The sequence below is a fragment of the Lepisma saccharinum genome, chromosome 2 (genome assembly GCF_977018435.1).
Source record: "Lepisma saccharinum chromosome 2, izLepSacc3.1, whole genome shotgun sequence".
Classification (NCBI taxonomy): Eukaryota; Metazoa; Arthropoda; class Insecta; order Zygentoma; family Lepismatidae; genus Lepisma; species Lepisma saccharinum.
Window position 1 is genome coordinate 44,984,964 of NC_139230.1, and position 16,157 is coordinate 45,001,120.

General features: G+C 37.2%; 1 protein-coding gene across 1 annotated transcript in view; it reads left to right on the plus strand.

The window, feature by feature from the left end:
* LOC145981929 (uncharacterized) overlaps positions 1-16,157 on the plus strand; it is a 93,693-nt gene that overhangs the window by 45,372 nt on the left and 32,164 nt on the right. Inside the window, exons 4-6 of the mRNA XM_083115427.1 lie at positions 995-1,168; positions 8,472-8,617; positions 15,231-15,342. Coding sequence (XP_082971553.1) covers positions 995-1,168; positions 8,472-8,617; positions 15,231-15,342 — 432 coding nt within the window. The remainder of the gene's footprint in view (positions 1-994; positions 1,169-8,471; positions 8,618-15,230; positions 15,343-16,157) is intronic.

Sequence of the window (16,157 nt, forward strand, 5' to 3'; positions counted from 1 at the left end):
AATGCCAGTCTTTGCAATTAGCCAAAAGTGGCACAAAAGTGAAATAAAATAAAGCAAATCAAACCTCTTTAGGAAGAACTCTGCAACCATCTGATCTGGCAATAGCATGGTTTGTGGTTTACTAAAAACATCCATGTATCTTACCCTCATGAGCTTTCAAGCAAGAATTGGCTCTGAATGGTTTATTTAATTTCCACAGCATTAACTAAGCAGTTCCATGCCTTCATGGTCACATTTTGGTTCAGCTTTCACTTACCCATGCCTTTGATTTTCTTCCCAGGAGGGTGAGGGTTTATGATCCAGTGTTTCCAGGAAAATCTATGGTAAATTCTTGTACTGGTCTCTCAATCTGTCACAAGGAAGGGTGAACGAAATGTTGAGACTTCCATTTGATGGCATTGACCGTAGGATTTAAAACCACCTCAAGAGCTCGCTCTGCAAATTCACTATTTTTTTTTATGTGTACATAGCCTAAATGTCTTGTGCTGACATCATAGTTTTGTTTATAACTTTTCAGTAGGTAAAATCACTTGGAAACAACTAAAATACAGCATGGAGCAGTGGTCACATCGTTGTCTTATTATCAAGGGATCTCTGATTTGATACCCATTGGAGGCACACAGTGGTTCGGATCCCAATTTAAACTGTAGGTCCAGTCTTGATTTGACTTCTGTAAATAAAAGGGTCTTAAAATAACAAAAACTCAAACTAAAATACAGCACAATATGGCTTCTTGTTTATCTTTCTCATACATTTTTTTCCAGCTCACCGATGTAATATTCTTGCTTCTCCTTACCAGTTTGCATTGCTTTGACAGTTTTGGCGCATACTGCTGATACCAGTTACTCCTAAATGTGAGCTTGCTTAGCTCTGATCTTAATTTCTCTTTTTTTTTGTCCAATGAAGCAACCAAAGGAATTCTTTAGAATAGCAATAACAAACTGTGTGTTCACCTTGTACTTTTTGTACCTTATGTAACTTTCAACTTTTTCAGGCAGAAAATCAGGAACTGATCAATAAGTTGGAGGATTCCAAAAGCAAATACAGCGAGTTAGAGAAAAGATTTTTCAAGAGCCTGGATGTTGAAAGAGATCAAAAGAAGGAAATAGAGTGGTTGAATAAGCGACACAGCGAAATGCTTTGCAGTAAGGAAAGGAAGTGGCATGACGTAAGTTTCATTGATAAAATTATTCCGGTGTCCTTAATTTACTAACGTGTTCTTCCAAATGTTAATGAAGAATAGAGCTTGAGAACCTTCATTGTGGTATTGCAGTTATCATTCACACAGTTCCTAAATTCAAATGATGTCATGGAGCTAAATGTAGTGTGTACTTCATGTTGCATCATTCCATATGAAATCACGTAGGTCCACAGCCTTACCAACTTGGATTTTTTCCCCAGTTTTTCAGGGTGGCTGCAGAGCTTGAAAATTGAAAAGAAATTTGAGTAACCAGTTATAACAGAAAGAAGTTGTGGAATTTTTATTTGGTTGAAGAATTCTGTGCTTTATGCCAGTATATTCATTTGCAACTGCATTTTTAATTCCCTGAAACATAAATAAATAGATTGTGATGTTAAAATGAGGTAATTCCATATCAGATTAACCAAAGTAAGTAAATTTTGGAATTTGATATCTTGGATTTGGCTAATTGTAAAGTAGGAGACAGTAAACAGTTATCACACACAGAAAAGAAAGGTTCATATTTCACAGCCTGGTCTCATGTTCACTGTTGAAGGAGAATTAAGATGGTGTCGGTACTGCAGTGTAGTCAGAAAGAGATGCTAGGTAACATGCATCTATGATAAAGTGTTTGCTGCATATTTGGTCATGGATGAGGTTCAGGAAGGAAAGTGTTGATTGAGTTGAACTTAGGTTATTGATTCTGATGTTCAGGGTTAGATGTTAAGACAAAATGAAAGTCACCACAGATTCGGTAGCTGAGGGGTGTACATGAGACTGGTGTAGTGGCAGGTACCCTTCGGGTGAAGAGGGAACTTACCAGCAGTAGTAGAGAGGGGAGATGATGAATATGGGGCAGGTCTTGCACCTGAGGGGAGCAGGGTGAGGGTGTTTCTGTGTATTTTGAACCAAGATGTTCTTGAGGGTTTTGGCAGGGTTGGGGAGGAGGGAGGGAAGATGACTCCAGGTTTGTCCCAAAAGATATTCCTTGTGTGATCCCAAATCACTGTGATTGATGGGAAGGAGGGGGTGAAGGGTGTTTGATCTTCATAAGGTGAGGGTGGTATTGGGTGATCAATGCAGGAGGGGAGATGGTTGGTTTTGGATTGCTTGGTGTGGGTGTGGTAGGTGGCTCTGGTGACTTATTTGTTGATGAGAGTGGGAGTAGCCTTGATAGATTAGGGCTTGATGGAGGCATAGGTTATAGTTTTTTTGGGATGAGCTGAGGTTGTGGCCTCTGAGGGCTAGGGAAAATAGGATGGCTTTTTTGGTGTGATGGGGGGGAGGGGGGGGGGTTGAGAGCTGGTATAGTAGTTCGGAACCTCACACACCACCAATTACGCAGTAAACACTGGCTAAAGTACTTTCTCATCAACACCTGTTACCTAGCACTTCTTTCTGTTTATACTGCAGTACATACATCATATTTATTCTTCTTCTACAGTAAACATGAGTCCAGGCTGCAGAATATAAACTTTTCTTTTCTGTGTGTGATTTATGATAGATGCATGAAGAGGAAGAAGAAGAATTTGTATTTTATAGCATGTTATTGGTTGTCATAGTAACCAGGTGTAAGATGTACGTGAATGAATGGCTTCCAGGCATTAAAGTTATGTTGTTTAATTTGAACCTACGTATTTTGTATGTTTTGTGCATGTATAGATAAGGAATCACACACATAACAAGACTTACATCTATGACACAGTCGTACAGGATATTCTTGGTGATTCTTCATACGAAGAAGTAGGGATGAAGATGTCATGAAGAGTAGGGACAGTCATCATTCCAGCATAGGTATATGCAAAGAGAAATTGTCTGTTTCTACGGTAAGAACCAATATTACACAGTTTGTGTATTATTTACAATAATTGTACAAGGGCAAGTTTAAATCAGTATGATAAGAATTGTATCTACAATATCGTGATATTAAGTTGTCCACAATTATAAATATGTTCGGTTTGAATTTATTCCGGCCAGATTCGGAAGAGAAAGAAGATCATTTAACGAGGTTTGAACAGTCTTGTTTGGCTCATGATGTTAATGAAGCCAGGAAGGTACCCATACTGATTGCAGTTATAGGATCTGAAACATTCAAGGTGCTGAAAAGTATTCTTGCACCAGAACCAGTCAAACAGGAATTTAATAGTGAGTTCGATCCCAAAAATGAACTTGAACAATGCACTTGCAGCCTGGAAGGAGGGAAGAGTTGCAGCGTAACCGGATCATCAAGAGGTGGCTTCTACAGACTGAAGTGGAATGATCAGGAAGTGCATTTAAGAAATTAGGAAGATACGTCAACAGTGGTTTTGTTAGTGATAAGTGAGCCTTGTTTAAGTGTCGAGAGCTCTCAAGAATATGGTTTAAGGCTTATTAGTGTCGGTCAGTATAAGGTAACAAGTACAGTGCTGAACTACAAAAAGCTAGCTAGCTAAAACCGTGAGTAATATTTCCCTGCTGGCAACATTTCTGGGCCAAAAATCCCTCACTCCAAACTACTACCAGTGAAATCCACCCAAGCCTCCTTCAATTTAGCCCCCCCCCTCCTCCTCCCAAGATCCACCCCCCCTGCCCACCAACCACCCCTTGGAAAGATACTGCCCTCATTTCCACCACCTGTGACAGCTCATTCTTAAATAACTTTCACAACCAACCTAACCTCAAACCCCCCCCCCCCCCAACAGAAAGCTCTGAGACCTCCGCAACAACCACAACATCAAAGTCCTCCCAGCTGACAAGGGGTCTACCACGGTGGTCTTGAACTCTCAAGACTACCTGGCGGAAGCCAACCGCCAGCTGGCTGACCCCTCCACCTACAAACCCACCACAGTTGACCTATCCGCCGAACACCTCAACAAAATCCAGGACTTCATCCACACCCGTGGCCCCCTGAAGGCCTAACAGCTCGTACCACCGCCATGTTAATACCCGACAATCCCCACACCCCCACCTTCTATCTATTGCACAAAATCTACAAACCTGGCAACCCTGGTAGACCCATTGTGTCCAGCTATAACTCACCCACAGAAAGAATCTCAGCCTTTGTTGACTCCCATCTCCAGCCTCTTGTGAAAGCTCTGCCCTCCTACCTCAGTGACACCAACAACTTCCTCCAGAAAATCAGCACCCTTCCACCATTGCCCCTAAATACCATCCTTGCCACCATCGATGTCACTTCCCTCTACACCAACATACCTCACTCCCATGGCCTCCGCTCCATAGAATTCTATCTCAATAGCAGACCCAAACCTCACAACCCCAGCACCAACTTTCTGACCCACCTAGCCCACCTTGTCCTCACTTGTAACAACTTCACCTTTGAAAACCAAAATTTCCTACAGATCCGAGGTACAGCCATGGGTACCAGAATGGCCCCATCCTATGCGAACCTCTTCATGGGCAAACTTGAGCAAGAGTTTTTGGCTACCCAACCCTTCCTCTGGCTCCGCTTCATCGATGACATCTTCATGCTCTGGATGCATGGAGAACCCAAAAACTTCCATTCCCTAAAATTCACCTGGACGCACTCCCCCAACCAGATCACCTTCCTGGATGTGGACGTGCACATCGAGGGAGGACACCTGACTACCTCCATCCACATAAAACCCACCAACCACATGCAATACCTACACTTCTCCAGCTCCCACCCGTTCCACACCAAAAAAGCCATTCCATTCTCTCTGGCCCTCAGGGGACAGCGCCTTAACACTTCACCCACCTGGCAACTCTGCAGTGCCCCAACTTCCGGTTCTGTCTATTTCTCCTCACACCGATGATGCTATGAAATTAGCGAAAATTTTGAATTTTTCTACTGTCCGGTGAGTGTTTCCTTTTACCTTCTTTGATTTATATATATATATATATGAATGTGTTTGTGTGTACTATTCTGTTACATCTAAAACTTTTCAAAGTTTCCCTTTGCCAATTTTTGAATTATTGTATTTTGAAAAATTACAAAATTGCCCCCAAACTGCTCACTGCCACAGCTTTAAATACAATTATCAAGAGACCTGTTTCAACTGCAGGTGAGTAGGTTTTTAAAAAAAATTAACATTTACTTTCACAATTTCAAAGTGTTATCTCTTTGATATCATCACTGAGATACAAGTTGGTGCTCAAATTTGAGTCCTTCCTTTCTTGCCCTTCTATGCTTCCTTGGCCACATAGATCCATTGTGAGGTAGCTGCCAGTTAATATCTGTGCTATGAATTGCGAGATACTTACTTTCCATAAATCTGAGCAATGTGGCAGATTGGATGATTTCTTTAAATTGCGGAAATTGAAGAGAACCTGAAAATATTCACTTCTTGTAGATTCAGTTAAGGAATGAAAAGCAAACTATCAGTCCTGAAAGAGAAAATCCTTCAGAGTTAGATAATGTTAGTAACATTAATTCAAAATTTATGGATGTTGGTACAGGCTTCAGCTCCTTGAATGCCTTTTGATCTCTCTTGGCGAGTCTCCAGTAAGTAAAAAGAAAGTGAATTCTAAAAACATATTGCAGAGAAAAGCTAGAGAAAATGAAAAGTACTTATCCAAATAATTTTTAAATTCAGATGGTGATAAAGTTGAAGAAAATGAATGTGATTGTAAGAATGCAGATTAAGAAATCCTTGAGCAACTTGTGCAGATTTAAAACTGCAAATAAAAGTGAAAGATTGATTTATTTTGACTGTTTTTCTAAAAAAAGAAGCTGCTTGCCAACCTCCATGGTGGTGTGGGTAGCACAATAATCCATGTCGCAGTGGTCCCAGTTTTGAATCCCCTCTTGGACATGACTGTTCTTTGTGAGTGGCCCTTCATCAAGTTCATCATAGCATCACTCATCCTCATATTTGCAAAAAGCCAAAAGTAATACAAAAACAAAGTAAAATAAACTAAACCCAACCAACAAGTTGCTCATGTGTATGAACTGAAAAAGAGTTTAGTTTGAGTAATTACATTTCCAGGAAAGCAAGCAAATTAATGGAGGAGAGTGGAATTTTGTTCTCGTCTGATCCTAGGCATGGAAACTTGACTACAAGAAACAGCCTTTGTAGAGGATTAGGTGTTCTGTAACAAGTGTTATGTCTTAATTTCATACTGTTTGATTCACAACACAAGCCTTGTTCAAGTTTTCCGAACAAAGCTTTCAGATTTTTTGAAAGCTGGTTTTCTGCAAAACCAAAAGAAAGCATATCGATTTTCTCTTTGTTCAACAGTGTGGAAACTACAAAAACTTTGGAAATTAGTGCAGTTATTGTGGAGATTTTGATAACATTGATGCTGGGTGGCATTTTTAAGGGAGTATGTGATAATGTTGGAGGGAGAGTAAAGAGGCTGGCAACCAAAACTATCCCACAGAACCCTCTTTCATACCAAATTGTTGATGCATCTTCAGCTATTTCAGTGGTGGCCAGAGAATATTCCATTACTAACTTTCTCACTATGAAGAGAAACCTTTACAGACATGGATTGATGAAGCTACAACTGTAATAGGGACTTAGAAAGTTCATGAATTGATGCCTGCAAGCACAGGAAAGGTGGAGACTGAAGTATTTTCTGCATCTGAAGAAACTTTGGTACATTGCGTTTAAGATGATGCAGATGTTGAAAATGTTCTCTTTACTCACAGTTCTTGTTGCTTGTGCACACACTGCCAATTAATGGGTGGGTGGGATGTGTACTTTCGAAAAATGATGTAAAATGTTAAGTGGAGATCTCCTCCTTGCATCCATGTTGGCCAGAAGCATCACTTATCTTCTTAAGATCTCAGGACATGCCATTCTTTGCACAATGGGCCCAGTAAGAGTCACCAATAGAACATACTAACTGATGCAAGAGTAAATGACACAAGCCTCATATATTTTATCACTAAGCAGTTGTTTATGTGTGCTCCTGTATTTCTTAGGTGGTTATGTATGCATCCTTCTGTATTCACATATTGGTTGGGTTTGTAAAATATGGTAACTTAAATTACTTGACCTGCAAAAAAATTTGTTTCATATGATACTAGAAAAATGCCATTCTGAAATTCTGATTCTGCCTTCAGTGGGTGTGTATCAAGTTTATAATTTGAAAATTTCAGTTTTTGTAAATTGTAAAATGAAATTTTTGAAAAGAAATTGGTTCAATAAGCCAAGATTGTTACATATCAAATGAAAGCCTTTTCCATAAGTTTTAAAATGAGGCCATGCCCAGTCCTGTAGTTTAAACAGGTTTAAATTTAATTTAAACTGTTGTCAGGAGTTTTTGGATCAGCTTTGTCAATTATCAAAATTTGAAGTCTCAAATCTGCAACAGGAAAAATTCAATTTTTTAAAATATATTTCATATGTACCAAATTTAGCCAAGTCCATATCATCAAAGGTTTATGTACTGGTTGATTTGACATGGAAATGCCCTATATTGTGTTTCCTGCTTTCAAGAATGAAAATCAAGCAAGGTATGAAAGTTGTGTAACACAAATGTTAGAAATTGTTTTAGGGCTTGTTAATCATACTGTTTTGCATACTCAAGTGAGGTCTCATTTGTACAATTAAAACATTGCAGTTCTGACACCATATTAACATGATGATGATGAATACATCAAAGGAAACATTCAGAACGTGCATGTAGATTGTGCTAGGAGCCTTTCATCATTTTGTTACAAATTGATGTTAACATGGCATCACGTCTTAAGCAAGATATAAATGAGGTTAACATCACGTCTTAAGCACTGATATAAATGAGGTTAACATCACGTATTAAGCACTGATATAAATGAGCCCTAAGGTGAAATAAGGGTATGGCAGATTAATCGATACTTTTTCTGTAAGGGGTTATGTAGGCATACCAGGCTATCATTTATTTGGTAACATTTCTGGCCTCCCTGATAGCATGGTGGTAGCATCGTCGCCTTGTAATCATGGGGTCCTGGGTTCGATTCCTAGTGGAGGCATATAGTGGTTTGGATTCCACTTTAAACTTTAGGGTCAGTAATGATTAGCCTTACTACATATAATGTGGACTTGATACAACAACTGAATCAATATTGGTAAAATTTCTGATAATTGTAATAATTTTTTCAGTGTTAAAAATATTTATAAAAATAACAAATTGCAAAACTGTTGAAGCAAGCTATTGAGCAGAAATACTGGATTGGAAAATTAATTGGGAATTTCACCAATGAATCTATATATATCTGATACTTCTCTGAATGTATAAACACCAACCTATCATAAGACTGGAATTTATTGTAAAAATGGTTTATTATTTTTTGTTTGGTTTATTAATTGTAAAAATCAGAGACTTATTTACACGTTTCTTATCCCAGGAAGTACAGAACTTAGCTGAACAGTTTGAGAGGAGTATGAGCTTGAGGGGCAAGGAATTGGCATGGAGGCAAAATGAACTACAGGAAAAAGATTTTGAGCTTCACGAGGAAGTGAAACACAGACAGGAGCTAGAAGATGAAGTTAGGTAAATCCATTAAATGCAGATCGAAACATGTGTTTGCTCATATTTTAATATCTTATTACATGAGAAATACCATATACATTGGTAGAAAAACACTAAAATACTTTAACACTATGGGGGAAGTATGTTTGTTTTCCTCCACTGTATATTAGTAGAATATAGCGGCTGTTTTATATAATGAATAATTTTTAAAAAATATTCATATTTCAGTACACATTTGGTACACTAAATAACATACTACATTACAAATATTTTTATTGACCAGGGTTGTCTATATTTTTTTTTTTTTTTGTCTTCATCGCTAAACTATTACTTCAGCAATTTGACACAGGCCATATTACATTTTAATTGTACAAAAGTAAAGCCTGAAAATAAAATTACATGTTATCAGTAGTAAGGTAGAAAGCAGAGATCCTTGGTCTACCATAATTTAGGTGGCCTTGTTCTTGATCATGTACACTTCTGTTCACAAAAACTGGCACACTCGTTTGAGTTGAAGTCCAGCTTCGTGGTCGGAAGTACAGCCGAAGTAAGTGTTCGGAAAGCAGCAGTGTTGCTTACTATCAATCAATTTAATCATATGCAGGGAATTTTGTGTCTATCAGACTCAAAGAAAAGGGCTAACAGAAAGATTGCAGCGTAAATATTAATGAACTGGATTTTCCATGTTTACAATAACAGTAATGTAAATGTGAAATATTCCTGAATTTTTTTTTTAAAAAGAAATGCATTTTTTATGTTTGTGACAAAGTAGTTATCACAATTCATTAGAATGCGAGGGCCCCAGGTTCGAATTTGGCCGCTGTTGCAATTCATGAAAATGATGGGAAAAAAATATCTCGGAAATAGTGTTATCCTAGTCCAGGAGAAGGCTTGAAGAATAAATAAACCCCTTCCCCATACACTTTGGCAAACAGAAACGCAAAGTTGGCACTGAAAAGGCGATGGGAAAAAATAATAGAAATCATAAAGGAAGAAGAGTTTATGTCACAGCCAGGGGGGCACATGAGAGTGAGAGGAGGTACCTGCCCCCACATCAGGCTATTAAAAATAAGTAAATGGTTGTCATCTCATTTAATTTTAACAGTAAATGGAATTTTTGTAAAATAAAATTTGTCGTGCTTTACTTGTTTTACATGTGCACGTTGGTTTTGTAATGGAGAACAAAAATAGAATTGTGACTCTTGTAAAATTTGTACTGAATGAATGAATGTCTCCATAGATTCCAGAATAATGACTCTTCATTTTGAAATAAATAGTTTAAAATAAAAAAGTTATGTGTCGTTGGATAATGAGATTCGTTGTCACATAGCAGAATCTGCTATATTGACGGAAACTAGAGAACGGTTGTCATTTTGGGTTGAAAACACTAACCTTCCACAAAGCACCATTTCCCAAAGTTTTTATTAATTTTCATGCACAAGCTTCACTTGTATATTGTCAGCAATGTGTACAGCTTATAAACCCTATCTGATGAAGCGTATTGCTTTCAAATTAATGTAATTATCGAGAAGGGACATCAAAATTTCGAGCTGGACAGGAAAAGATGCAATCTTATGGATAAATTACTCGAATAGCTTGGTTTCTTGATTGTGGCTTGTGGCCATGTCGAATAAAGGCCAGCTTTGTAAGCTGAAATACTAGGTTCGAGTCCCCGTGTCTCCAAAATATTTTTTCTTACCAGATGGGTGCTACATAATGTATTTTATTCTCGTCACACCATTGTATTGCATATTGGAAGTGAAGATGGATTTTTAGAGGGTGGGGAATTCATTATGGAATCTAAAAAAACTGTAGATTATCATGAAGAAATGACAGGTAACGTTTTTAAAAACTGGTTAAAGAAAATTTTACCTCTCCTTTCACAGAACAGTGTGATCATATTAGATAATGCATCCTATCACTGTGTTAAGTTGGAACGTATTCCTAACAAGCAGTGGCTTAAACATGATATTATTGAATGAATGGATGCAAAAGGTATTGAACGCAGGCCAAACATGGTGAAAGATGAACTCATAAACGAGATAAAAGAGGCTAACATTCACCACGTTTATGATAAGTTTGTTGTGGATTCAATGGCTGAGCAGGAAGGCCACAAGGTGTTAAGACTCCACCCTTATCATTGTGTCCTGAATCCTATAGAGCACGTTTGGAGCCAGGTAAAGGGTCATGTTGCTTGGAACAATAAAACATTCAAATTGAATGATGTCAGAACTTTGCTTCATGATGGTATTAGGCTGGTAACTGCTGAAATGTGGAAATCGTTTATACGCCATGTGGAGAAAGAAGAGGAACGCTTCTGGGAATCAGATTACATGTGCGACACGGTTGTTGACAGACTTGTTATCAATCCAGCTGATAGCAGTAGCGGCGGCACCAGCAGTGAAGAGGAGGAATCTATGGAAGGAATAGACTTTCTATCTGACTCTTCTTAGGCAAGTAGAACACTTTTATATCTTCAAATTAAATTCTTAAGTACAGAAGTTCAGCTTATCTTGTGAATAGTTATAGTTTTCCTTTTTATTTAATTTCTCGTAGCTTGTAACATTGCTTTCACGCCAACTTTCTCTCACACGTGGTGGAAGCAGCAGAAGCTTTACGATCATCCAATCGCTGAAGCCTGGCGGAGTAATACCTTTGCCCTTGTGTTTACAGTGCAGTCACTTCTAAGCACGGAAAAAGTATAGTAGTATTCGTTTAAAAAGAAAGCACTATTTTCGGCGACTATATAATTCATAAACAGGATGGAAAGTTTGCCTGTCTCTTTTTATCTAGAAATGTGGATTATTTGATTTTTATGTTGTTGGAAAATGATTTTTTTTTGGCAGAGTTAATTTTATAGTTCTCCAGCTTAATTGTGAGCTAAATTAGAAATTGATAAATTTCATGACATGAGAGAGTGACTTTTGTATGTTGTGTTGTAAATTAGTCCCCTTGTAATAGAGTGTCTCTGGGTGTGATAGCAGGTGGCAGACACATAGTGGTTCAGTTCTCACTTGCAACTGTGATTCCTGTCCCGAGCGTGAGTGTGACATATCAACAGACTTTTGACACGTTTTGAAAAAACATCACTTTGCCACGTGCCCCTGTAAACATCAAGAGATATTTGAAATAAATGTATAATTTTTCCTTCTCTATGTAATCTCTAAAAGTGCAGAAACATAGGTTACCCGTTAGCACCATATGTTTTGACATCTGAATGTTTGCTATTGAATGGAACGTTGGCGGTTTTGGAAATTACATATTATACATCGATGGCTTAAATAAACCGAAATATCAAAAACTACTTTCGAATCTTGCTACACTTCACTGTTTACCACGTAAATAAAGAGAAGAAAAAAATTCTTATGACAGGGTTCGAACTCGTGACCCTTGCAGTTTGTTAATTTATACCAAAGCAAAATTAATTGTTTCTGCTTCTCAGTAGCCGAGAAGAAACAGCTGGATTGTCAGGTTCACGTGACTACGTCACTAGTGCTTACCTTACTCGAACAATGCGAATACCTGACCTTGGCAGTCTAAAGCAGCTTCCGCGAAAGCCAACACACAAGAGGAAGCTTTTATTCAGATAGTTCGTAAAAAGGAAACAAACATTCCGTGGAATGTAATGTCGAATTTACTTAAAACCAATTCATACGATAAGATACCCCAGACGTTACCTGCATAGTATAATGTGAATGATGGAAACGACACAATTGTCCCTTTCATCTCTCTATACTTCATTGGTTGTATTGCTATTAATATTAGATTGCAGTCCGGATTCAGCTGTGTCGCTAAAATTGAGCCTCAAAAGCAGAAGTATAATAAGTATAATATAAGAAGAATAATTCAACCAGCTAATTATCCAAAATACATATCTGACATCTCTATTCTAAGTGCCATATGAGTAATGTTTAGGTAAATAATTGTAGTTACTGATTAATTCTGTTTGTTTCTGATAATAACATATACAATCTGCGCACGTCTTGACATTACAATTTTTACCAGGCTTTCTTTCTTTCACATCTGAAAATTACTCTTAAGGTGCGAGCATTCATTGAGTGGGTCACTTGTAAATATCTATCAATGTATAAAACTAGGATAGTGACATGTGAATGACGGAACATCTTAAAATACATCTGCTGACATTCCTCACAACTTACTCATTTAATTTTAGTGGTTTTCTTCTTGAGAATATTAACGGTGTGTTTTATCAAACAACAATCTTCAATTTTAGAACTTGTTTTAAATATCAAGGCTTAGGAGCAACTAAAATATCTTAATTTCAAGTAGTCTCGAGTAAGTCACATTCTCTGAACGAGTAATAGTTTCAATACGTATTTTCTTATTGGCACAAAAACAATAACAAAGTTTCAGGCTACAATTGGTGTGACGAGAATAAAATACATTATGTAGCACCCATTTGGTAAGAAAAAATATTTTGGAGACATGAGGACTCGAACCTAGTATTTCAGCTTACAAAGCTGGCCTTTATTCGACATGGCCACAAGCCACAATGAAGAAACCAAGCTATTCGAGTAATTTATCCATAAGATTGCATCTTTTCCTGTCCAGCTCGAAATTTTGATGTCCCTTCTCGCTAATTACATTAATTTGAAAGCAATACGCTTCATCAGATAGGGTTTATAAGCTGTACACATTGCTGACAATATACAAGTGAAGCTTGTGCATGAAAATTAATGAAAACTTTGGGAAATGGTGCTTTGTGGAAGGTTAGTGCTTGCAACCCTAAATGACAACAGTTTTCTAGTTTCCGTCAATATAGCAGATTCTGCTATGTGACAACGAATCTCATTATCCAACGGCACATAACTTTTTTATTTTAAACTATTTATTTCAAAATGAAGAGTCATTATTCTGGAATCTACAGAGACATTCATTCATTCAGTAAGAATTTTACGGGGGTCACAATTCTATTTTTATTCTCCATTACGAAACCAACGTGCACATGTAAGACAAGTAAAGCCCAACAAATTTTATTTTACAAAAATTCAATTTACTGTTAAAATTAAATGAGATTACAACCATTTGCTTATTTTTAATAGCCTGATGTGGGGGGGGGGGGGGTTGGGTACCTCCTCTCACTCTCATGTGCCCCCCTGGCTGTGACATAAACTCTTCTTCCTTTATGATTTCTATTATTTTTCTCCATCGCCTTTTCAGTGCCAACTTTGCGTTTCTGTTTGCCAAAGTGTATGGGGAAGGGGTTTATTTATTCTTCAAGCCTTCTCCTGGACTAGGATAACACTATTTCCGAAAGATTTTTTTCCCCATCATTTTCATGAATTGCAACAGCGGCCAAATTTGAACCTGGGGCCCTCACATTCTAACGAATTGTGATAAACTTTGTCACAATCATAAAAAATGAATTTCTTTTTAAAATAAATTTCAGGAATATTTCACATTTACATTACTGTTATTGTAAACGTGGAAAATCCAGTTCATTAATATTTACGCTGCAATCTTTCTGTTAGCCCTTTTCTTTGAGTCTGAGAGACACAAAATTCCCTGCATATGATTAGATTGATTGATAGTGAGCAACATTGCTGATTTCCGAACACTTACTTCAGCTGTACTTCCAGCCATGAAGCTGGACTTCCAACTCAAAAGAGTGTGCCACTTTTTGCGAACAGAAGTGTACTATGTCAAAGAATCAATGGAATCCTATCATTGGAATTACTTGAAGCTGTTGATAATATCTGCATTAGACATATCAATACCACATTTAATCATTTGTGCATCAAATGATACTTTTTTGGAGTCTGTGAAGTGTACCAAAATACACTTTCACACAATCTGAAAATCTTGGGAATTATGCAAAAGTCAGAATTCTGATAAAGTAAAACAAACTCATCCACTTTGCCACACAATATTGGTCTTAAATAATGCAGACTGGTAGACTGGGTGTTCTCATATGACCGTGGAATACTTACACTAAGGAAAACATTGACAAAATCAATGGTTAAATGAAATTAAATTTTTTTTTTTTTTTGCAATACAGACATGGGTTTTGGATCACGTATTTATGGTATCTTTCAGGCTTAATAGAGTGTTGTACAATTATAGTGGAGTTGCAATTTTTTGTTTTATGTGTTTGCCTACATACTAACATTTTACAGTTTCTTAGCTGTAGACATCAGACACATATATTAGGGTTTTATTGTACATCCTACAAGAAAATCTAGTGTCACAGCACCTATGCTTTTGCACAATAACTGAAGGGTTTTGTTTTCAATATAGAGACATTCTGTTGTGATTATACATGCTGTAATTTATATCTTGCTCCATAAATTCCATCACTCAGGTATAGGCAGAGTGTCGTGTTCAGTAAGTATGTGTTTGTCTTGATTTTATGTTTTACCAAACTTATGTTCCAGCTTTACATTTTTCTCAAACTGTACTGATATCATACAGTTTGCAGAACACCCTCACCCCGAGAGAAATACATACACGCACAAGCTTACTCTCCCTCTCTTTCTCTCCCTTCAAGTTTTTTGCCCTGAATAGTTTGATCCAACTCTCCATACATAAGATGGTAGAATATTATGATAAGTGATGTGACCAATACACGAAGGCTAAACCATTTCTGAAAATCTCAATGATCATTTTTCTTTAGGGGACTGCGCGAGACCATGTCTCTCCTCTGTGAGGAGAATCTCAGGCTTCAAACCAAAATATCATACATAAGAAGTGAAGCAGAATCTGCAATGAGGGATAAAGAGGAAAAGGTAAGGAAATTTGGAAACATGGCAAGTGTACTTTTAATAAAAAAATATGTTACAAACTGTACTTACGTATGAGAGTATGTTGTACCTATTTTTCTTTTTTTAGAACTACGTTTCGGAGATTATCTATCTCCTGCTTCAGGTTCGTATGAAAAAACTAGGTACTTAGCATAGTACCATGTCGAAATGTAATAAAAGAATTGTGGACAAGTGTTGGTGTGGATACATTTAAGATATATCCCCTCCCTAGACGTATATAAAAAGCTCATCATTCACTAAAAACTTGCACAATTAACCTATTCTCATGTTAAAAACGTTAAAATACTAAAAAACCTGTGTGTATCACTATATAGAACTTGCAGGTTCGGCCTTTCCTGCACAACTCGCATACGTAAGTACAGTTTTTAACATTAATTTTTAATGTCTTATTATATTCTGGAATTGTGAATAATACACACCAAACCTACAAAATGCTAGTGTACTTTTAATTTGTGTGTTCAGGAAAACCTCAATTATAAACTTCCAAGTATTGATGTGTAAAATAAAATACAGTTGAATATATTTTTTTTTCAGGAGGACCCGAGATTGGAAACATACAATATATAGGGAAAATGTAAAATTTGGAACATACAATCAGGGTCCCACTGTATATAGACATATTGAATCTTCATCAAAATGAGAAGGAACGTGTATTAACACGTTCAATGCCACGTCAGTCTTAATGTCTGAAACGGGTGCACACGATGTTGGTTATTATGACTGAAACATGTGGCTTGCACTTTGTTGCTCCTAGTTCGCTGTCAATCACAAGTATAACA